Below are 24176 nucleotides of genomic sequence, written 5' to 3'. Positions count from 1 at the left end.
GAATTGCTTGAGCCCAAGAGGTCAAGGCTGCAGTGTCCTGTGATTGCGCCATTGCATTCCAGCCTGGCTGACAGAGAGAGACCCTGTTTCAAAATAAATAAATAAACAAATATGTACATACACACATAAAATTTATAACTCCTAGGATTATTGTGAGGATTAAGTGAAATAATGTACTTAGCACAGTGACTGATGGGTAATAAGAATTTAGGAAGATGGGCCGGGCACGGTGGCTCATGTCTGTAATCCCAGCACTTTAGGAGGCTAAGGCGGGCAGATCACAAGGTCAGGAGTTTGAGACCAGCCTGGCCAATATGGTGAAACCCATTTCTACTAAAAATACAAAGAAATTAGTTGGGCATGGTCACACACGCCTGTAATCCCAGCTACTTGGGAGGCTGAGGCAGGAGAATTACTTGAATTCGGTAGGTGGAGGTTGCAGTGAGCTGAGATCGCACCACTGTACTCCAGCCTGGATGACAGATCAAGACTCCATCTCAAAAAAAAAAAAAAAAAAAAAAAAAAACAGATGTTGGCTTCCACTATCATCATCCTCTCCAGTTTTCTCACCTGTACAACAAAGTTAGGAATGCCTCCCTTGCAGGTTGTTGTAGTTGATGAAAGTGGGCTCAGATACGCAGTCCCCTGCCATAGTGGGCACTCCACAGGCAGAAGCTATCGCCATTGGGATCTTATTCATGCCACATTTATGCTGCTCAATGCCAGGCTATGGGTGGGCTCTATGATCATCTTGGTTTTTGCTCTCAAGGACTTTACAGTTTAAGCCAGGAATGTCGCAAGGCATGAGAAACCCTTTAAAACAAAGTGTGATAAGGTCATGCCATTAATATAGCCTAAACTGTATACTTGGGGTGCTCTGACGTGGAGAAGTAATGGTTTGGACTTGTCCTCAGAAGTGCTTCTTCCAGCTGCAGCAGCTGAGCGACCTTCTCTGGCTTGGTTCTTGCTCCCTCATGTCTTGGAGTGCACGAGGGATTCCCAGGCCAATGCACATCCATCTGGAAGCTTGAAGTTTGCCTGAAATGAGAGACATCATCTGTGTGGCTTCCCACTAATGCCCAGTGATACACAATCAAAGCCAAAGAGTCAGCAGAATCACTGAAATCTATGGTCGTTGATGTCAGTATTTAATCAAAGGCCTCATGCCAAGTAAAATTCTGAAGTACCTCTCTTAACCAGAAACACTCATGCATCTTGGTTCTTAGGCAACATCAAGGTTTGGTGTAATGTACATTGGGATCCAGGCAAACCTGAGTGTAAAGCCCAGTTCTTCCCATAAACTGGATATGTGACCTTGGGTGAATTTCTTGGTGTCTCACTTTCGCCTGTAAAGTAAGAATATTGAAAGTGATATAGTCATTGCAGGGATTAACTGAGCGGCTATTACCTGGCATGTGGAAATTGCTCAGAAACACGAGTTCTCATTCTCCCTTGCCCTGCAGCACTGAGGCGGATGTAGTTCGTTAGCCCTGTGCCAGTTAGGACAGAGTTCAACTACAAGTAATTAAGAATCTGCCAATGGTGGTGTCTTCGCCTTTGGTTCACAACTCTGCTGGCTAGAAGATTGGGCATCTGGTGAAAGGCTCAAGCTGCTTTCACTCTTGGTGGAAGGTAAAGGGAGAGCTGGTGTTTGCAGCGATTATGTAGGAGAGGGGAAACAAGAAAGAGAGAGACTGGGGAGGCCAGGTTCTTTTTAACAACCAGCTCTTGGAGAAACTAATAGAGTAAGAACTCACTCATTACCTTGACGACAGCACCAAGACATTCATGAGGGATCTACCTCTGTGACCCAAACGCCTCCTATTAGGCCCCACATCCAACACTGGAGAACAAATGTCAACATGAGACTTAAAGAAGGTCAAACTAAACAAACTAGAGCAAGTGGCTTAATCCAGGAGTTGGTGTCACACACTGTGTAAGCTGAGCTAGGCAGCTGATGACTGGTATAGCAGCTCCACAGTGTCAGGGATGAGGCTCCTTCTATTTTCTTACTCCTTCATCCTTGACATGTTACAACTCATGGTCACAAGATGGTTGCTGTGTTTCTTGCATTGCACTGCACATTCCAGCTGGAAACAAGAAGGGATGAGCAAACAGCAAAGGGATAAAATACATCAGCCACCTACATCCCTTTAAAAAGTAAAACTTTCCCCGAGCTGCACCCAATCACTTTGGTTACATCTTATTGGATAGAACTTGGGCCCATGGATGTTTCCAACAGAGGAGTCTGGAATGGTGAATGCCTTAGGTTTCCAACCTAATTAGTTGAGGAAGCAAAACAAAAAAGAGTTATAAATGGCTGATTCTCAGTATTTGCCACAAGATCCAAGGTTATAGGCTAACTTAAATGTACTAAGTGTCTTAGTTCTTTGCATATCATGGGGTCAATTAATACAAGATCAATGAAATCCCTTAAAGAAATAAATACTAGAATGTATTACCCACTTTTATGCTCAAACTTCTTTATTGCTCTAATTTTGACTAATTATCTTAAAGATCACTGTGTTTACTGAGAAAGCTAACTGCTATAATAATCACCAAATCTAGGTTTATAAGGGTCCATGTCATGCCTATATCTTAGTCCCAGGTGGGTCTGCAGAGAAGCTCTGCTCCATACAATCATTCAGGGAACCAGGCTCCTTCTATCTAGGGCCTCAGCCATCCATTGGGGTCTACAGTACTCTACAGAAATCTCTACCTCCAGCTAGCAAATAGGGAGGGAGACAAGGACATGGCTCTGGGTCAGGCTGGCCTGGAAATGATGCCTATTCATGCTACTCAGTGTGTAGGCCATAAGCCAGCAATGTGAGCATCACTAGGAGCTCATAGAAATGCAGACTCCCGGGTTTCATCCTAGACCCACTGAATCAGAATCTGCATTTTAACAAGATTCTCAGGTGATTTACACATATTAAAGTGTGAGAAGCACTGGTGTACATCATTTCTACCCACATTCCATTGGCAAGATCACTGCCCTATAGCCATGCTTATCTGTAAGAGAGGCTGGGAAATGTAGTATGGCTGTGTATACCAAGAGGAAAAAGAAGCCAGGCCTGGGGAACCCACGGCTTTGCCTTCCTTAGTCACATTACACCTGCTTTTTGCTATAAAAGCCTTGAAATGACCTTTGTTCAGAAACAACTCAAAGCTGGGCAGGCTGAGAGACAGCCTTGTGGGATAAGCTCTTTAAGACAGTGAACACCCAGGAAAAGATTTCTCTTCTGGGCAGGAATGAATGTCAAAAACTATTTCCTCCAAGAGATTGACTTCACTGACTGTGGCTCAGGCTAACTTTCAAAGGACAGCTGTTTCTCAAATCCAGTGGACACTTGACAGTCCTCACCTTCCTTGACCTTCTTTGCATCTTCAAGCCAACACCCCCAATGCCTGGTTTCCATGAACTCAGTCTCTTCTGTTTCCTATGGGTCTCTCTGGCTCATTTTTCATGGTTCTTTTTTATGACTCCTCCTCTTTCCCATAACATTGAAACTAAGGATGTAACAGGAAGCCCGTGAACGGAGGCCATGAGCTGGCAGCTGGCCCATACAGTGTTTAAAAGAAATGAAATGTTACAATTGAAACTAAATTTGCATCAGCTCTTCAAAAAGTCAGAAGCTCTGGAACCACTGGCCCACAGTCCTGCAAGGTGACAATTGGCTGAAGCTGGGCTGTGGTCTTTCCTGGCAGTCAGAGAACGTGCTTATCAATTTGCCATATTCCTATCCAGCCATCCTCACACTGTCACATTCTCTGCCTTACCCCCATGACATTTGAGTCTATGTCCCCTGCCAGAAATTCGGTCTTTCAAAGCTCCTTCCTCAATCCTTCGTCCTTCTCATTTGAGGTATATTCTGAGTGGTGCCACTTAAATGAGGACGTTTGGGGTTGTGAGAGCACCAACAACTGAGACCTCCTGAGTCTTGCTGCCTCTGCAGCTAGGTTACGCAGCCACTTCATAGAAGCATGATCGCCTTTTTTTTTTTTTTGGTACTTTTAACACTTAGGGTTCCCAAAAGGAATGTTCGATTGGGTCATTTTTGCCTCTATCCAATATTGAACACACCTGTTGCTTGAAGTTTCATCAAAGTAGTTCCAAGCTTGTGACCTCCCTCTAGCTCTGGCTATTCATCAGGATGCCAGCTCAATTTTTGCTTCAAAGCCCTTTGAGTAATACCTTGTAAGAGAAACCTAGTCTAGGTCATTTTCTTCACATGAGCCTGTGAGCAGGGCAGGCATTTCCACTTTGCTGGAAGACTCTTTCAGCTACTTCTGCACATCCCTTGTCCACGCTAGAATTCAGGCCAGCACTTGTGCATCTGTTTCATGGTTACTTTTACAGGGAAGAGCAGAGAACCTTACAGTCTTACTCCATTTGCTGTGGAATTGGTAAACTAATGGTTTGCATAGATAAAACGTCCAAACCATCTCTTTTGCTGTAGCTCTAATCTCTAATCTGGGACCCTCAATGGAGGTGTTGAAGGGCGTAGAGCCACACAAACACACCTCAACATATTCCCCTTCCAAAATGGTGTAGTGGATGGTTAGGGCTGGGAAACCTGTCCAGTCCACATGAGAACGAAAGGCTCTGCCCTGTTTTAATCAGGGCAGAAGGGTGGGTTCATGGTTCTTTAATTCTTGTAACTTAGGAACTGACACTAAACCTGGGGCTGCAGAGGGAGCCAATCAATTTTACATTCTTCAATTGCATTTGACACTTAAAGCCTAAAGCCTTTCCACTAGCAGGTATTCCAAAGCAGTGAATTCAACACCAGCAGAAATTTTGTTATCTAAAAGGGATACTCAATTAAACTCATTACATTTGAATCTTTGATTCCTGCCGATATACAATTAAATTCAAGACGAGTTCTCAAAAAACTAGCAGGCCTTCTAAAGTAGCCTTTGGATAAACCAATCACTTGGGGGAAAGCACTACAAAAACTTTCTTCCAAGGGTAAATGAGCTTTTTACAAAAGAGATTATTTTCAGACACTGCCTGCAGGGACTGCCCCAGTAACTGAAATCCTTGACTAGTGACCAGCTTTCTCTTCTCTCTGAGAACTCCAGGCCCAAGAGCCAGTGGTTAGGGGAGCCAGTGTCCCTTGCAGTCCCAAATGCCACATGTCCACAACAGACTTCAGCATCTTAAATTTGGTCCCAACAATCTGCTTCTTCTTATGTCTAGCCTTCACTGACAGTACCACCATCCACTGAGTGACAAAGTCAGAAACCTCAAGGTCATTCTTTATTCCTCTACTCACATGTAATCCATCGCCATGTCCTGTGGATGCCATTTCCTCAGTCCCTCTGCAATCTCCATTCTCCCCATCCCACCACCACTGCCTTGGTTCTGACCTCATTATTATTCACCTGAACCACTGCAGCAGCCTCTAACATGATCTTGCCTTCTCCAGTGCTGCCCTACAATGCGCACGCAGAGACTTCCTCTAAAATGCAAATCGGATCAAGTCACTCTGTAGCTAAGGTATTCTACTTGATCTAGCCCAAGGCTATAGCCCCTGGGCCTTTGCACTAGCAGTTCCCAGAGTATCCTTCCTACACTCCTTCACCTGGATTGTGACATTTATGATCATATTGGTAGGCTGTACCCATCTTCACTCTCACTTAGTCTGGCTGGGAGGCCTTCCTATCTTCCCACTGCCTTCTTTTTACCCTCTCTCTCATAGCATTTGCCATATGGCATTAAAACTGCTTTTCATTGTGTACATTGCATGGTGTTGAGGGCCAAATCTTACTCATCTCCTGATTCCTAACATCCAGCATTGTGCTTGGAGCATGGTAGGCTTGCATAGATGTTAAATGAATGAATAGATGAATGCATGAGATTTCCTTTGGTCCATAATTTCTTCCTCTGCATTAACTTGACTGAGTCAAGGAGAGAGGGACTAACTACCATTAGTGGGGAGAGGTCAAGATAAGATTAGGAGCTGTCTAGGGTCATTTACCACTTGTCCCTAAGGCAGAGGTGACAAGATTCTGTCCTGGGATTAGGTTCGATGATGATGGTGAACATGATGTGGAGATGGAATGTGATGGGATAATGATGAAGAAGATGATGATGATGATGATGCAATGGCAATGATGGTGATGGTAATGATGATTATTACCTATGGTGTTGACGATGACAATGATGGTACTGGTGATGGTGATTGTTTTGGTGATGATGATGAAAATCGCGATGATGGTGCTGGTGATGATGACAATGGTGATGATGGTGATGGTAATGATGATTATTACCTATGGTGATGACGATGACAATGATGGTACTGGTGATGGTGATTGTATTGGTGATGATGATGAAAATCGCGATGATGGTGCTGGTGATGATTGTTAACGGTGATGATGATGACAATGGTGATGATGGTGCTCGTGATGATTGTTAATGGTGATGATGACAACAGCGGTGACGGTGATGACAAAGACCATTAATCAAGCACCTGTGTTTCAGGCACTGCACTTGATAACCTTGTCCCCATCTTGTATATGAAGCACGTAAGTATCAGAAAGGTTAGATCATTTTCCCAAGGTCACACAACTGGTAAGTGGTGAAGCGTGGATTTAAGACAAAGCTTGACACCAAAACTGGTGCTAAATTCATCTTCTTGAACTGTGCTGATCATTGGAACCTTCATTCCTTCAGTATTTATTGAATACTGGGTTATTTGCCAGATATATTGTAGGCACTGAGGATATAGTGGTGAACGAAACAGGTGATTGTCCTTGCCCTCCTGGAACTGACATCTTGGAGAGAAAAGACAAAAGATAAACAAATAAATAAATAAAATAGAGCATTTCCTATGGTTAAAAGTACTATGGAGAAAAATAGAGAAGAGCGAAAGGTAATACCTGGGTTGATGGAGGTGGGGCTGTAGTATTAAAAAGATGGCCAGGGACGGCTTCTCTGGAAAGATAACACTTTAGCAAAGATTTTAAAGTGGTGAGGGAGAGACCCATGCAGATTTTGGGCAGAGAGAGCAACAAGTAAAAATATCCTAGAGCGAGGGAGACTGTACCTGTGTGGCTAAAGACAGACGGTTTCTGAAGAGAAGAGGAGTAGGAAATGAGGCCAGATAAATAGGGAAGTGCAGATCTTTTAGGGCCTTAAAGGCCATTGCAATGGTCAGAACAAATTGATGGCTGGTCCCTGAGGAACAAGAAGAGGTTGATGACCTCCCTGAAGTCCTTATCAGCTGTGAGAACCTCTGCATACTGTAAATGGCCCTACGGAATGGGAGAGGATTATTCTCAGAATATTTTTTTGTGCTTGATCAAGAGTTGCATCTGAAGTAGGGTTTCTTGGCTGGGCATGGTGGCTCATGCCTGTAATCCCAGCACTTTGGGAGGCCAAAGCAGGTGGATCACGAGGTCAGGCGTTCAAGACCAGCCTGGCCAAGATGGTGAAACCCCACCTCTACTAAAAGTACAAAAATTAGCTGGATGTGGTGGCCGGTGCCTGTAATCCCAGCTACTTAGGAGGCTGAGGCAGAGAAATACTTGAACCCGGGAGTCAGAGGTTTCGGTGAGCCGAGATCATGCCGCTGCATTACAGTCTAAGTACAGAGACAGACTCTGTCTAAAATAAATAAATAAAATAAAATAAAGTAGAGTTTCTCACCTTAAGCCCTATGGACATTTGACTAGACGATTCTTCGTGGGGCTGGGGACTGTCCTGTGCATTGTAGAATGCTTAGCAGCATCCCTCACCTCTACCCACTAGATCCCACTAGCATCTCTTTTTTCAGTTGCGGTAACCAAAAATGCTTCCAGACCTTGCAAAATGTCCCCCATTGAGAACCACTGTTGTAAAGAAAGGCAGACTGAAGTTCCTTGTGCTGGGATGTAACTCCTGTCCCCGCACTCACCACCTCCCCGTCACCCATCAGCCCCTCTCTGACTCACATTCACTGCTTAGAGAAGGGAACCTGGGGTTTTCTACTAACAACCAAGCAAACACTAATTTTAGGTCCATTAGCCATTAACACATCGACACACCAAGCAGACAGTCAGGGAGCCACTGCCTCTTCCAACATAACTCTGTGTCCCATGTGAGAGCCCCACAATAGGCCTAGAACTTGGGATGGATGGTTTGGTGATGGTCACTGTTGTTCCTTTCACCAGTAGCCAGAATATCTTTGGGGTTTCTGACATCACCATAGGACCCTCACTTCCCAGAGACAATCTGATCAGAGCAAGACCAAAGAGTCTCTGCCTATGTCATCAAAATAGCTAATGTTGGCCGGGTGCAGTGGCTCATGCCTATAATCCCAGCACTTTGAGAGGCCCAGGCAGACAGATCATTTGAGGTCAGGCATTGGAGACCAGCCTCGTTTCTACTAAAAATACAAAAAAAACAAAATAAAATAACCAGGCGTGGTGGTGGGTGCCTGTAATCCAGCTACGTGGGAGACTGAGGCAGGAGAATTGCTTGAACCTGGGAGATGGAGGTTGCAGTGAGCCGAGATCATGTCATTGCACTCCAGCTTGGGCAACAAGAGTGAAACTCCGTCTAAAAAAGCTAATGTTTATTTGTACCAAAGTTTTGTACACCTTCTCTTATTTTGTAGGATCACTCTAAGGTGTAGGATCTATTAATAACCCCACTTTATGATTGAGGAAGACAAGTGACAGAGACTTAAAAAAAAAAAGCAACTTTCCTGGGCCACAAGCACTATAAACCACCATAACTGCCTCTGTTTGACAAGATAACCTAAGGAATTCATATTCATTGAGCATCTAGTACATGACAGATGATGAGCTAGGACCTGAGAGAAGTTGGGCCCATGGGCACTCTTGGCCTCCCAGCAAAGGGATCTCTGCTCATTGACAGCCCACTGGGCACTGCTCTGCCTAAGTGCCAATATACATGTGAATTGTCTCCATGCCTGCTCAAACTGGCATTTCCATTTGACCAGGGCGGAATGTAGACACTGAGACCTGAGAGGTATATGCATTCATTTCACACCAACAAACTTAGAATTCAAGGTTCCAGAACCCAGAAAAAAAAAATTTGCAAATTTTTTAAAGAAAGAAGCCAGAAAATTGGACTCTAAACTTTAGAGTGGCATTGGCTCTTTGATTGTCTCTGCTCTGGTGGGAACCACCTGGAACAGAAGAAATGGGAAACATGCCCCCATCACTCTGCTGCAAGAAAAAGAAAGACTTTTCAGACCAGCTGGCCAATTTGGTCATTTAGAGCATGAACTTTGGAGCCAGTAGGCCTTGGAGTTGACTTTCAGCCTAACTGCATGCTAGCTGTCAAACCTCTGGGCTTCCATTTCCTTATCTGTGATATTCCCACTCGTAATTATAGATAACGCACATGGTTGTTCTGAAGATTAACCAGGATTATTCATGGAACATGAAGCAAAGGGCTTAGCATAGCAAGGGATCAATATATGTTATTATCATTTTGTCATCATTATATTCTCATTATCAACATCATCAATATCATCATTTATGGTGATGATAATAACATCATCATTATCATCTTTCCATAAGAAAACATCCGACATAATCCTCAGTCACTCAGATCAAAACCTCGGAGTCATCCTTGACTCTTCTCTTTCACCATGTTTCATATCCAAACTCCTTCTCCCAAACCTCTCTAGAATGGAACCACTTCTCAGAACCTTTATTACCACTCTCCTGGCCCAAGCCATCACCACCTCTCACCTGGATTACTGTAGTAGCCTCTGACTGGTCTACCTGCATCCATTCTTTCCCCCCTCTTGTCTAATCTTCATATAACATTCAGAGAAATCCAGATAAAAAGTAACTCAGATCACCACCTGAGGTCAGGAGTTTGAGACCAGCCTGGCCAGCATGGTGAAACCCCGTCTCTACTAAAAGTACAAAAAGTAGTGGGGCTTGGTGGTGCATGCCTGTAATCCCAGCTACTCAGGAGGCTGAGGCAGGAGAATCGCTTGAACCCAGCAGGGGAGGTTGCAGTGAGCTGAGATGGCAGCGCTGCATTCCAGCCTGGGAAACAGAATGAGATCTATTTAAAAATAAAATAAAATAAAATAAAATAATTTAGATCACATCCACCTCTGCTCCAAACCCTCTGGCATCATTTCATATTCTGCGGGGGGAAAAGTCAAAGTCTGTTCAATGGTCTGCAAGACCCTACATCACCTATCCCCTGGGCCCAGCTCACTCTGTTCCAGACCCAATGGACTTCTTGTCATACCTTGAACATGTCGCATATGCCCCACCTCAGGGCCTTTGCACACACCGGTCTTTACCAGGAATGCTCTCCCTTTAGATGTCTATAGGGCTTGCTCTCTCATTTCTTTTCATCTTTATTAAAATATTGCTTCTCAGCGAGCCATCTTTAGCCTCCTACTTAAACCTGCAATTTCCCTAATACTCCCAACCTCCAATTCTCCGGTTCTTTTCCATAGCACATATCATCTAACACAGCACATATTTTACTTCTTTATTTTGCTTATTTTCTGCCTTTTCCAGTGACAGCAGGGATTTTTATCTGTTCACTGTTATATCCCCAGTCCCTAGAACAGTGCCTGGTGCATCACATATCCTAAAAAAAGATTTGTTGAATGGATGAATGAACGAATGAATGCATAAAATGAATGAACGAATATCTACTACTATTATCATAGGCCCCATCAATCTAGCTTTCAGAATCCAGCATTCCAGTTGCCACAATCTCTTTCTGTCCCTTCCATTTCAGACACCCAGGGGGACTGGGTTGTGTGTGCAACCTTTAAAATTTGCTCTATCATCTGGACAATCATTCCAAGTGTTTCTCTTACTCTGAGCTTCCACCCTTAGAAACTCAGATTCGGATTCTATGTCAGTCAGCAACCCTGAGCCCAGCATGGCCAAATCCACGAGGAAGCCGGGGAGAGCGCCACGGACCAGAGCAGCCAGCAGTTGGGCAGTGCTTGCTGGTGATGATGGATGGGGGTTATTGAAGGCAATGACAGTGACAAAGCAGGCAGTGGAGGGGCATCGATCCAGGAGGGAGGCACAAAGTCCCCGTTTCCCGTCCATTGACCCGGAGTTTAATGAAAGCGATCATTCACTTTCCGATCCCATTACAGGAGCAGGCCTGCTGACCAGCAGTGGGGCCCGCGCCAGCTGTCCCGGGGCCCTGCTTTCTGAGCTGCACTTTACAAAAGAACTCTCTGTTGGACTTGGAACTTGACCTCTGCAGCAGAGGTGATTTACACTTTGTCCAAGTGCTCCAGATGGACCGAGGGGGTGGGTGGTGATGAAAAAGATAAAATGTTCTGGCTTGAAAGGAAGTCAGTGACCCCCCGCCCTGGCTTGGCCCACTTTCCTCAGTCATGGGGTAGCGAGGGACCTGCAGCCTCACAATGTTATCAGAAGGAAGAAAGGCAAACTTGGGCGCCTTTTAGTTCCCTCCTGTTTAGCCAGAAAAGCCTCTTCCACTGCCAAGGTCACGTGCCAGCTCCCTGATGCTACTGCCAGAAAAGGGCTTCTCCACTCCCTCGCCACTGCCCAGCAAGGTGAGGAGCCAAGGCATCCAGATCAGATCGCTTAATGGAGAGTTTCAGGTCTCTTCGGTTTCCCCTTATGCAAGAGGGTGGGCTCAGGGGAACACCGTAACCTCCCCATCCCCGCCCTTCCTACCCCTGGCCTTCCTTACCTGCGAAAGTACCCTGTCCAATCACATAAAAGGCGACTGCAGGGGTCCAATTTGGCCTGTTAGCTACAGGGCGTTCCACCAGATGGCGCTCATGAGCTATCAGTCTTCTGCTCTGTCGCCTTAATTTCTGACCACATAATTTGTTTTTAAACACAAAATTGTAATATTTTGGAATATTTACCTCCAGGTTTCTTTTGCCCTGTGCATACAATTTTTAAAAATTTTATAAATGTGATCATCGTGTCTATGCTATTTAGCGGTTTGTTTCTGTTTATTTCCATAGCTTTAGGGTACAAGTGGCTTTTGGTTACACAGATGAATTGTATACTGGTGAATCTGAGATTTTAGTGCACCCATCACCTGAGTCATGTTCATTCTAACCAATATGTAGTTTTTGTAATCCCTCAACCCCCACCCAGTCTCCCTGTGTCTGAGTCTCCCACAACCATTATACATCTCTGCATGCTTTTGCTTGCTCATTGCTTGGGTCCCATTTTAACCACAGAAATTCTACAATAGAAATAGAAGCAGTAGTAAGACTGCAGCATGTACTTAATTTGGGCCAGGCATTATGCCAAGTGTTTTACATTCCTAGTGGAGGTTAGAAAACAAGAACTCTGCAGCTAGACTGAGTGGGCTCTTATCCTGGCTATGCCTCTCACTGTCATAGGGCCTTGGGCAGGGAAATCATTTGTTGTGCTTTAGCTTCTTCATGTATAAAACTGAGATAATAATAATATCTATCCCGTAGAGTTATAGAGAGGAGTAAATGGCTTAATGCACATAAAGCTCTTAGAAAACAATATAAAATATATAGCCAACTGTGATGTAAATCTCATTTGACTCTGACAATTCCTTGAGGTAACCACGATTATTTTCGCCCACTTTACGCAAGAGAAAAATGGAGCTCAGAGAGACTCAGTTGTCCATGATTGCATTGTTTCCAATGCTACTGAATCCAAAGAACCTTGATATACATATCCCAAATTGACCAGTTTCATGAACCATTGTGTCTTACATCCTGTCACATTTATGAAAATTTAGCCATTAGCAGCTGAGCACAGGAGAGGCCCCAGGCTAAGCAGGCTCAACAAATAATCCACTGTGGGAGTTGGGCAGCGGGGAAAGGATCTCTCGAATTTTGTCTTCACACTCTTTCAGACAATCCATCCTCAAAGCAATCCAGGAACTTGGCGGAAGAGCTGGGCAAAGCCGTGGAGATCATGGGCAAAGGCAAGAATGGGATCGGCTTTGGCAAAGTGGACATTACTGTAGAGAAGGAGCTTCAGCAGGAGTTTGGGATTACCAAGGCCCCAGAGTTGAAGCTGTTTTTTGAGGGCAACAGGTCAGAGCCCATCAGCTGCAAAGGTAATGGTGGTTTTATGTCACATTTGTTTCATGCTCATGGAAAGTCTACTTTTGCCAGCCAGAGGGTAAAGATGGGAGGCTCTGCTCCATGCAGCCTCTCGGGGACCCAGGCTCCTCCAGCTTGTGGCTCTGCCCTTCTCTAGGGTCTTGGAGCCACCTGCTCTTTCCTCTGTATCCAGCCAGCAGTTGGGGTAAGAGGTAGAAGGTCACCATGGATACTGTTCATGGCCCTGGCCTGGAAGTGGGAAGTATCACTTCTATTCACATGCTTTTGATCGGAATTCTGTTACATGGCCCTGCTTAACTACAAGAAAGGCTGAGAAATTCAGTTCAGCTTTGTCTTTAGAATGAAAATGGGTTGGCCAGGCCGGTCGCTCATGCCTGTAATCCCAGCACTTTAGGAGGCCGAGGCAGGGATCACGAGATCAGGAGATTGAGACCATCCTGACCAACGTGGTGAAACGTTGTCTCTACTAAAAATACAAAAAATTAGCTGGTTGTGGTAGTGCATGCCTGTAGTCCCAGCTACTCAGGAGGCTGAGGCAGGAGAATCGCTTGAACCCAGGAGGCAGAGGTTACAGTGAGCCAAGATCGCACTACTGCACTCCAGCCTGGCGACAGAGCAAGACTCCATCTCAAAAAAAAAAAAAAAAGGGAAGCAAGCAAGCAAGCAATAAATGAAATGGGTTTAGTGAATACATAGCTGCCTGTACTATAGCTTGCATCTCAGCTGATGGGCCTTAGAAACACCAAGAGGTGGGAGGGTGGGGTGCATGGCTTAGAAACTACCAGACACCAGCGATTAAATTCCTAACTCCATTTTCCACTCCCAATCTTTGACTATAGAATGATTTTGACAGAGTCCTAGGGCAAGGGAAGCAGTAATTAGCCAACAGGGAAATTGGGAGATAATGGAACAAGACAGATTTGGGATGCAATGTCTACCTAACACTTTAGGTTCTCTATCATCATATTTTTCATTCATTTCCTAACTAATTCATTCATTTACTCAATATCCATTTGTTGACAAGCTCCCATGTGCCAAGCCCTATCTTGATGTTGAAGATGTGTGGAGAATAATGTACCTTTATGGCACACATGATAGTCCCAACTTTTACAAAGTTATATGTGTGAAGGCACTCATGGATGCAGGATGGATAAATGAATGGAAGTAATAAAACTGATGAACATCCCATTACATATGCTAAATTACTGGGTCTTGAGAAACGGAAACTGCCTTCCACTGTATCTGGTGAATAGCCAGCTTCCAAAAAGCCAGACTGAGTGTTAATTAGCAAGAAACACACATCCAGGGGCTGCAAGATACTTTGCAGTTCTCAGAATGGACACAAGAGGGCACAAAAGACACAGGATAGACCCAGAGCAAGGATCCGCAAGAGAACCTCAGGACGGTCACCTAAGCGCAGGACTGCAGCTCCCAGCAGGCTTGTGGGAGGGTGGTGGCTGTGGGGGCAAGAGAAGGGATGGGGAGGGAGGGCAGGAGCAGTGAGAGAAGCAACAGAGGCTGCTGTTTCCTATGGATACTAAAGGATGACCCTCAACAAGGGGGACTGGCTGACACCAGCAAGGAGCCCTTTGTGATGTGTTTGGGGAGAGGTGTGAGGAAATGAGAGGCCCTAGGTCATGGAAGCCCATGACTGTTAATGGAGGGGCCCAGGTGCGGCGATGACCTTCCCTTCTGAAGGGGAGAAGAGACCTGACTTCACTTAGAGGCGACAAAGTAGCAATGTGGCAACTTCCAGACTGTGAGTGAAACTAGCAGAGAAGGTCCCCAAGACATTTGACCTCTGAGTCCTTTTTGTGGGGGAAACCAGTGCCTGGGGCCTCCTCCGCCATACAGAAAACTTCCTCACCTCCTCCTCCAGGAAGTCTCTTCTGACTGCCGAGGCCAGGATGCCTGCTCCACCTCTGTGGTCTCACGGCACCTGTGTTTTCCCCATCAAGGCCCTCACCTCAAAGAATTACATCTGTTACTTATTGCTTACTCTATGGAGAGCATCACAGGGGCAGCGGCTGATCTCACTTGCACTCCGAAAGGGTTCTCTAAAGGGACTGCCAGAATTGACCGCACTCTCCTCTGCATCCAAATCCTAACCACAGACTTAAGGAACAATCACCGCCTCTGTTGTGCCATACAGGTACAGGTTGGATCTCAGTTTTCTCATCTGGTAGATGGGGTTGATGAAAAGATCTACCTCTTTTGGATTGTTGGGAAGATAAAACAATGTTTGCCAGCACAGGGCCTGACACATACCTGCAGCATGTGCTGCATTCCAGGCATCGTTCTAGGTCCTTCTCCTATGTTATAACACCCCAATATAGGAGGTGCTTTTAACAGATGGAGACACTGAAGCACAGAAAGGTAGAATAACTTCCTCAAAGCTCCCCAGCAAGTAGTGGTGGAGTCAGTGAATGTTTTCTGTGAAGGTCCAGAACATTAATATTTCAGGTCTTACAGGCCAGCAGGTCTCTGTTGTAATCATGCAGCTCTGCTGATGCAGTGTGCGGGCAGCCATGTACTAACAAATGGGAATGACTGTGTTCCAATAAAGTTTTATTTATACATTCAAACAGCAGGCCAGATTTGGACTATGGGCTGTGGTATGTTAAGATCTGCTTTACATTGCACCGTACCCTAAGCAAGGGGTAGATGTGTTATTATTATCTGTTAGTTTCCTGATTGTAGTTCAATGAGTCCAATGCCTGGAACAATTAAGTTCTTTTTTTTTTTGAGATGGAGTCTCTGTCTGTTGCCCAGGCTGGAGTGCAGTGGCGTGATCTTGGCTCACTGCACCCTCCACCTCCTGGTTCAAGTGATTCTCCTGCCTCAGCCTCCCGAGCAGCTGGGACTACAGTCACACGCCGCCATGCTAATTTTTGTATGTTTAGTAGAGACCGGGTTTCACCATGTTGGCAAGGATGGTCTTGATCTCTTGACCTTGTGATCCACCTGCCTCGTCCTCCCAAAATGCTGGGATTACAAGCGTGAGCCACCGCACTTGGCCCTAAGTTCTTAACAAATAGCTTTTGAGCCAGGTGCAGTGGCTCACACTTGTGATTCTGTAATCCCAGCACACTAGGAGGCTGAGATGGGAAGACCACTTGTGCCCAGAAGTTTGAGACCAGTCTGTCAATATAACAAGACCCCATCTTTATAAAAACCTTAAAAATTAGCCAGGTGTGATGGGCTGCATACCTGTATTCTCAGCTACTCAGGAGGCTGAGGTGGGAGAATTGCTTGAACCCAGGAATTTGAGGCTGCAGTGAACCACAATTGCACCACTGCACTTCAGTCTGGGCAACAGAGCAAGATCCTGTCTCTAAATTAAAAATAGTAATATAATAATAGTTTTTGAGTTCAAATACAATAGAATTGGAAGCACCCAACTTCCAACCAGGAAAAAGGGAAAGGGGATGCCAGGATGAAGCTGGGATAGGGATTGAGGATGGCTGGATTTTAGGATGAGCAGTGGCCGTGGGAACTTGAACGAGCCTTTTGCAACTGGGCTTCTAATTTCTCATTTTCTAAACAGGATGAATAATTCCAGTTCTGCCTACTCGCCAGGGCTCTTCTGAGCTGAGAGAGGAGATAGTGCTTTATGCATCTCCTGCAATGTGACTTTGATGAAAACCCTTCTTAGGATGCAGCTGGGATTTAGTCCTTGCTGGGTCAAAGCCCCAGTCCCGTTCTCATCTACTCTCCAAGGATTGATGGCGGGAGACTTGGCCATGGCCACCTACCTGGAAGGAGGGAGACTCGGGTTGCCTGTAGGCCTTTATTAATGGTGCGGCCACAGCAGCTTGTGCCTGTAAATATGCAGCCCAGTGCCAGCCCTAGTCAATCATTGACAATGCATTCACACCTCAGTTGCCACCATGTCCTCTGGCTCAGAGTCAAGCACAAAGGAGGACCCCGACAGGGGCAGTACCTGATCTGCAGGCACAAAGGAATCAACAATTTGCAGAGTTCATAGCTACCTCAGTCCCACAGGGGCCAAAGAGGCACATGGAGCTCACACATCCCCAAGAAGATGGCCCAAGATCAAGTTTCCTTAAGCCAGCTTCCCTGATAATTCATTCACCCCATTCATTCATTCCAGAAAGATTTCTTAAGCACCTACTATGTGCCAGTCATTACGGGCACTTACTGGGAGCTCACAATGAACAAGCTGGCAAAAAATCACCATAATAATATCAGGGATGGATAAACTCAATTAAGAAAACAGAACAGGTCATAAGACAGAGAGTGATTGGCTAAGAGAAGAACCAACTGAAAATTGAATGAGCAGAAGAAGGCACTGCCCTTGAAGAGCTGGGTAAGGGCAGCCCAGCTGGAGGGAGCAGCCGAGGCCAGAGCCAGTGCTGTGGTGGAAAAATCTTACCATTGGAGTATGGACAGGGCAGAGAGTGGCATAAAGTGACTTCAGAGCAATGGTTCTCATGACAGGAAATCTAATTAATTTGGCAGGGTTTTTTTTCCTCCTTTTTGGATATTTTCAGATTTTGTAAATCCGTTCCTTTCAGATTACTTACAATACACTTTTGCCACACAGGTGCATATAAGAGAAGCCATTTGTTTCCATGTGCGCCTTATTTTGACCTAAAGGTGGCCGGAAACAGTGTAAAGAAATTCAGTTATGAGGCTGGTATCTCAGGGGGGAATTACAGCAGAGGTGGGGTGCCGAGGTCTGAGGGTGCTATGATGCCTCCTCTTCCTCTCCTCTCTCTCTTTTTTTGAGACGGAGTCTTGCTCTTGTTGCCCAGGCTGGAGTGCAATGGTGTAATCTCAGCTCACTGCAACCTCCGCCTCCTGGGTTCAAGCGATTCTCCTGCCTCAGCCTCCTGAGTAGCTGGGATTACAGGTGCGCACCACCATGCCCAGCTAATTTTTGTACTTTTAGTAGAGACAGGGTTGCACCATGTTGGCCAAGCTGGTCTGGAACTCCCGACCTCAGGTGATCCGTTCACTTCATCGTCCCAAAGTGCTGGGATTATAGGGGTAAGCCACTGCGCTTGGCCTCCCTCTTTTTTTTGAAGCCACCATATCAACCTCACATGAACTTCCACAGGCTTGACTAACTGTGGCTTTTTAAATGACCTTAACTGTATCTACTAAAGTTAAACATGGCACCTGCTATGACCAGGAATTCTCCTCATGGCTATACACCCAACCGAAGTGCATACAATGCGGCCCAGAGACATTCATGAGAATTCATTCTGAATAGCCCCAGTCGGACATGGTGACTTGCCTGGAATCCTAGCACTTTGGGAGGCTAAAGAGGGAGATTTGCTTGAGCCCAGGAGTTCGAGACTGGCCTGGGCAACATAGCAAAACCTCCTATCTACTAAAAATTGCTTAAAAATTAGGCAAGTGTGGGCCAGGTGTGGTGGCTCACACCTGCAATCCCAGCACTTTGGGAGGACGAGGCGGGAGGATCACCTGGAGTTAGAGACCAGCCTGGCCAACATGGTGAAACCCTGTCTCTACTAATACTAAAAAATTATCCAGGCGTGGTGGTATGTGCCTGTAGTCCCAGCTACTGGAGACTGAGGCAGGAGAATCACTGAAACCTGGGAGGCAGAGTGCAGTGAGCCAAGATTGTGCCATTGCACTCCAGCCTGGGCAACAGAGCGAGACTTCGTCTCAAAAAAAAAAAAAAATAGCCAGCAGTGGTGGTGCATGTCTGTAGTTCCAGCAACTCAGAGGCCCGAGGTGGGAGGATGGCTTGAGCCCGGCAGATCAAGGCTTCAGTAAGCCATGACCACCACTGCACTCTAGCCTGGGTGACAGAAGAAACTGTCTCAAAAAAAAAGGCTGCAAACTGAGAGTAACTTAATGCTCGTCAGCAGAGAATGGACAAATAAATTGTGGAATATTCACAGCAGTGGAAATGAATCTTCAAGTACATGAAAAACTGTGGCTGAATCTCACCAACCAGAGCCAAGAACATTTATATGGAGTTCAGAAACAGGCAGACTAGCATATGCTGTTAGAAGTTAGGGTAATGATGTAATACTACACAGCCATAGAAAGGAATGAGATCATGTCCTGTGCAGGGACATGGATGAAGCTGGAAGTCATCATCCTCAGCAAACTAACACAGGAACAGAAAACCAAACCCCGCATGTTTTCACTCATAAATGGGAGTTGAACAATGAGAACACATGGACACAGGGAGGGGAACATCACACACTGGGGCCACCTGGGGGGTGGGGAGCAAGGGGAGGTAGAGCATTAGGACAAATGCCTAATGCAGGTGAGACTTAAAGCCCGGTTAACAGGTTGATGGGTGCAGCAAACCACCATGGCACGTGTATACCTGTGTAACAACCTGCACTTTCTACACATGTGTCTCAGAACTTAAAGTAAAATAAAAGAAAAAGAAGAAGAAGTTAAGGTGGTGCTTACTTTTGGACAGAGGGGAGTGGAGGCTGGGAGTGGACACAGGGACTGCTGAGGATCTGGTGATTTTCTAGTTCTTGATTTGGGTTGTAGCTACACAGGAGTATTCGTTTTGTAAAAATCCATCTAATCATGATCATGTGTGCACCTTTCTGCATGTAAATATGCTTCATTATAAGTGTTTGAAAAGCCTTCATGTTCTCATGAAATAAAGCAGGAGGGAGTGTTTTTTGCAGCTCAGGGTGCATTCCTCGAGCCTCACGTAGCAATTTGTCTTGCTGCAGGACTTTGTACACCCTGTTTGCTCCTCCTAGAAGACTTTCCCTCTCCTTCATGCCTCCTCGTTAACTCCAGCGCATACTCTAGTTTACAGCTCATCCACAGTTTCCTCCAGGAAGTCTTCCTTGACTTCACAGTCTAGATCAGGCATCTTTGCTACAAACTCGCCGAACTTTACTTTCTAACATTTCCTTTGGGTGTAATTAGGCATTTGTTTGTGTATTTATTTGATTGCTGTCTTCCTCAACAGGATGAGAGCTGTGGAAGAGTGGTAATGTGTTTGTTTCTGCTCACCCTTATATCTCTAAGACTGAGCACAGAACTTAATAGCAAACTCAATATATATTTACCAAGTAAGTAAATGAGGGAAGAAATACATGAGTGAGTAAATGAATAAAAGTCTGCGGACGTGGTTCAAAGCTACTCACGATGAATACTGCTTTATCTCATATTTATTTATTTATTTATTTTAGAGACAAGGTCTCACTCTGTCTCTCAGGCTGATTACGGCTCACTGCAGCCTTGAACTCCTGGGTTCAAGCAATCCTTCTGCCTCAGCCTCCCAAGTAATCAGCACTACAGTCACATGCTACCATGCCTCACTAATTTTCTTTTGTTTTTTTTGTAGAGATGAGTGTCTCACTGTGTTGCCCAGATTGATCCCAAACTCCTGGCCTCAAGCAATCCTCCTGCCTCGGTTTCCCAAAGTGCTGGGTAATAGGCATGAGACACCATCCTTAGCTAGTAAACTCATGTGAAATGTTCAATTTTAATGTTCTATAGCAGATACAAATATGTAATATTTTACATTATTTTTCATCATGTGAAATTGATAATCCTAGGAAACACATGTTCATCTGTGTATAGCCTGCTGTACCCTCTGGCTTACCAATTTGTCTTCCCAGATATGATATATGTGTCTTAATTTTAGAAGCTAAGACTTTTGTGTGCCTGAAAACACCCATACGATAGCTGAGAAATGGAAGTCCGGAGTGGATGACTTAGAGGGCATTTGGATCTCAGCTGAGGAATGAGAGATGCAGAAAGATAATAGAGTTTTCCCAAGGTTACAGAGCTAGGTAGTCTTTCTGGTTATATTTTATTGAGATTTTTAAAAGTAAATCAATCTTCCTGTCACCTTGGAGAGTGCATAAGAAAAGAAGTCTGGAAATGCTTGCTCCTAAATTTGATCTTCAGGTTTGCTAGTTGGGTGCCTGTTGGCAGCTGAACCTTGGTTTCCTCATCTGCAAAATGGGGAGAATTAAAGTATCTATTTCACAGGAATATTGTGAAGATTTAATACATGTAAACCACTCAACACAGTGTCTGGTCCTTGGTAAGTGCTCAGTAACATTTAGCTGCTGTTGTTAATGTTCGTGCTTGGAGCTTGGGGAAGAGAGAAATGGAGGAACTGACCTTGGCCTTCAAGGGGTGGGGGCCTGAGACAAGATGCTTCTACACATTAAATCTGAGAAAGACTAGCTTCTTGCTTTCAAGAGGAAACTTCTCTGATATCCGTTTGACTGTGTCTTTCTCCAGGAGTGGTTGAATCTACTGCCTTAGTCGTCTGGTTGAGACGACAAATTAGCCAGAAAGCATTTTTGTTCAACAGCAGCCAGCAGGTGGCGGAGTTTGTGACAGCCAGGCCCTTGATCATCGTTGGCTTCTTCCAGGTACTGGGACCGAGAAGTGGGAGGAGGCTTTCAACTGGTGAGAAGTGCTGTGTCTGGGAGTGGGTAGAGTAAAGGGACTCTTCTATATTTTCTCCATCTAATGAGCTGGTTTTTAGGGGAAGCTCCAAGTGTTCAAATGAACAGGAATGAAGAGATAAGAGAGAAGATTGGCATCTGTATTTAGTGGGTTTTCACAGTGCGGCTAATCTTTTTGGGGGCCCGTTTAGAACATCACTGAACAAAAGGATGTCTTAGTTTCTGGTTTCAGACCCATTGTTATCTATGAATGTAAAGGCCACCAGCCATGCTTGGGCCAGGCCAGTTTCTCTTCCCAACCTCTTTCCAAGCATCCTCATATATTAAAACCAATAGCACAGGATTAACATGCACCCATTCGAATATACACCAACACTTATAGGTGCAGTAAAAGAAGATGTTTGGGGAAGAACATAAGTAACTTAGATATAATTATGAATTGTCTCATTGTAGCCTTATTATGGATTTTTTAATATTTATGAATAACTTGCAAATTGCTTTTGCTTTTGGAGAATGAGTTTCTTGTGTGTCTTAATTCATTTGCTATAAACCGGTGACTCCTCCCCTTCTCCCAATGGAAGGCAGAATTGGGGCATTATATTTAACACAGGGAGACTATCTGCCTCTCTTCCTCACCCCTTGTCACTTCGTTGAGAGGTGTTTGGCCTTTTCTTTCAAGCTAAAGAATGAAGGCTGAAATTCTTGATATTAAGTTTATGTTTTGTCTTACATGTGGTTTAATCAATTGCCTCTTCTGAATGCAACTAAGGGACAAATGTTCAACGTTTCAATCCCTGAGCTAGAGCAGCCTTTACTCTGGTAATTAGAAAAGGTTACATTGATCAATTATCTCCACTGATATCGAGGACTTCCCTATTTGGCTTTAGTCGTAGCCAGAGAAGCATTCTTAGTATGAAATACTCATGAAAGAGGATTTGGGTCATCCAGCAAAACCCCAGAACTTAAAAAAGTGAAGAGATGAAGAGACGAATCAGCCACCACTGCCATCTTTCCCTTATGTGAACAAGGCACCTTGATTTCTACCAAAGCCTTACCAAACATTCTTTCCCAAACAGGATTTAGAGGAAGAAGTAGCAGAGTTGTTCTACGATGTGATCAAAGACTTTCCGGAGCTGACCTTTGGAGTGATAACAATTGGCAATGCCATTGGGCGTTTCCACGTCACCCTTGACAGCGTCCTGGTATTCAAAAAGGTAGGGCTTTGGTGCTATTGCTAGTGAGGGGATCTCTAGTTTAAAGTGGTGGAATTGTTTGAGCTTTGGGTACAAATTCCGGTTCTGCCACTTGTGAGCTCAGTGGCACTGGACTAGTTGACTTCTGTGAAGTCACAGTCTCCCAGTGTTGCTCCAGCCTTTCCAGCTGTTTTAAGCTTCTTACCTTTATTTGACCAGTAAATGAAATTCATCAAGGCTCAATCCTATGCCTTTTTTCTTTTCTACGCCGTGCTCCCCCTTCCACCCTTTATCGGCAGTTACCATCTATGGCTATACACACATGACTTGTAAGTATCCATCTCCCATGAGACTTCTCTAATCTGCAGACTTTTATGTGCAACACCAGATGTCTCAACATGGCTAAGCCCAAAGTCATAATCTCCTCCCCAGGTCCTCTCCCAGTGTTTTCTCTCTTGCTCAAGGAATGATGCAACCACCTCTCCCATTCAGTTAAACAAGCCAGAAAACTCAGACAACATTCTAACACTTCCCTCTCCTTCACCTCTCATATGCAGTCCATCACCACAACCCGAATGATTTTATGACCAAAATATTCCTTTAACCTATTCATATTGATACCATCATAGATAAAGCGTATGAAAAAAGACAAGAAGCCTTAGGCCAAGGATTCAAGACCAACCTAGGCAGCATAGTGAGACTACATCTTTGCAAAAAAGAAAAGAAGGTTAATCAGGCATAGTGGCAAGTGCTTGTAGTCCTAGCTACTCAGCAGGCTGAGGCAGGAGGATTGATTGAATCTGGGAGGTTGAGGCTGCAGTAAGCTGATCACACCACTGCACTGCAGCCTGAGCAACAGAACAAGACCTTGTCTCAAATAAATAAACAAATAAATAAATAAGATAAAAGAAAACTTTAGACAGGTTAAACTGAAGAGTTTAATTGAGCAAAGAACAATTCATGAATCAGGCAGCCTCCCAAGCCAGGATAGGCTCAGACAGACTCTAGCAAAGCCACATGGTGGAAAAAGATTTATGAACAGAAAAAACAAAGTGATGTACAGAAAAGAGAAGTGAGGTTCAGAAACAGATTGGTTACAGCTCAGTGTTTGCCTTTTTTTAACATGGATTGAACAGTTGGCCACCTTTGATTGGCCACAACTCAGTGACTGGCACAAGTGGAGGCTATGACGGTCTATTTACACCTCCATTTAGCTTATAGTTCACTATATACAGAGAAACGTTTAGGCCGAATTTAAAAGATATAAGGAGGAAGCTTTAGGCTAAACTTGATTTAACACCTATCAGGGAAGTTCTGAATCTCCCAGGAACGGGCTTGTCTTAATATGCCTGAGACATCAGTCATCGGTTGGGAGTAGTATGTGAGAAACTGCTCAGCCGTGGCACAGATATTTTAACATTTGATGGATTACAGAGCATGTCAATGGCTGGGGCTGTTAAGTCAATTAAACTCTTTGTGGCTTGCCAGAGATCTGATATTTTCATGGCTGTCAGTTACCCAGATTCCAC

General features: G+C 44.8%; 1 protein-coding gene across 2 annotated transcripts in view; it reads left to right on the top strand.

Moving 5' to 3' along the window:
• PDILT (protein disulfide isomerase like, testis expressed) overlaps positions 1 to 24176 on the top strand; it is a 45946-nt gene that overhangs the window by 7424 nt on the left and 14346 nt on the right. Inside the window, exons 3-5 of one of the 2 annotated variants that reach the window (XM_035267120.3) lie at positions 12836 to 13042; positions 21285 to 21418; positions 22531 to 22668. In XM_035267120.3, the coding sequence (XP_035123011.3) occupies positions 12836 to 13042; positions 21285 to 21418; positions 22531 to 22668 (479 nt within the window). The remainder of the gene's footprint in view (positions 1 to 12835; positions 13043 to 21284; positions 21419 to 22530; positions 22669 to 24176) is intronic. The other variant, XM_078343931.1, reaches the window with a different exon arrangement.

This window comes from Callithrix jacchus, chromosome 12 (genome assembly GCF_049354715.1).
Source record: "Callithrix jacchus isolate 240 chromosome 12, calJac240_pri, whole genome shotgun sequence".
NCBI classification, from domain to species: Eukaryota; Metazoa; Chordata; class Mammalia; order Primates; family Cebidae; genus Callithrix; species Callithrix jacchus.
Note: the sequence above shows the minus strand (reverse complement) of the source record. Positions and strands in the feature narration are given on the sequence as shown.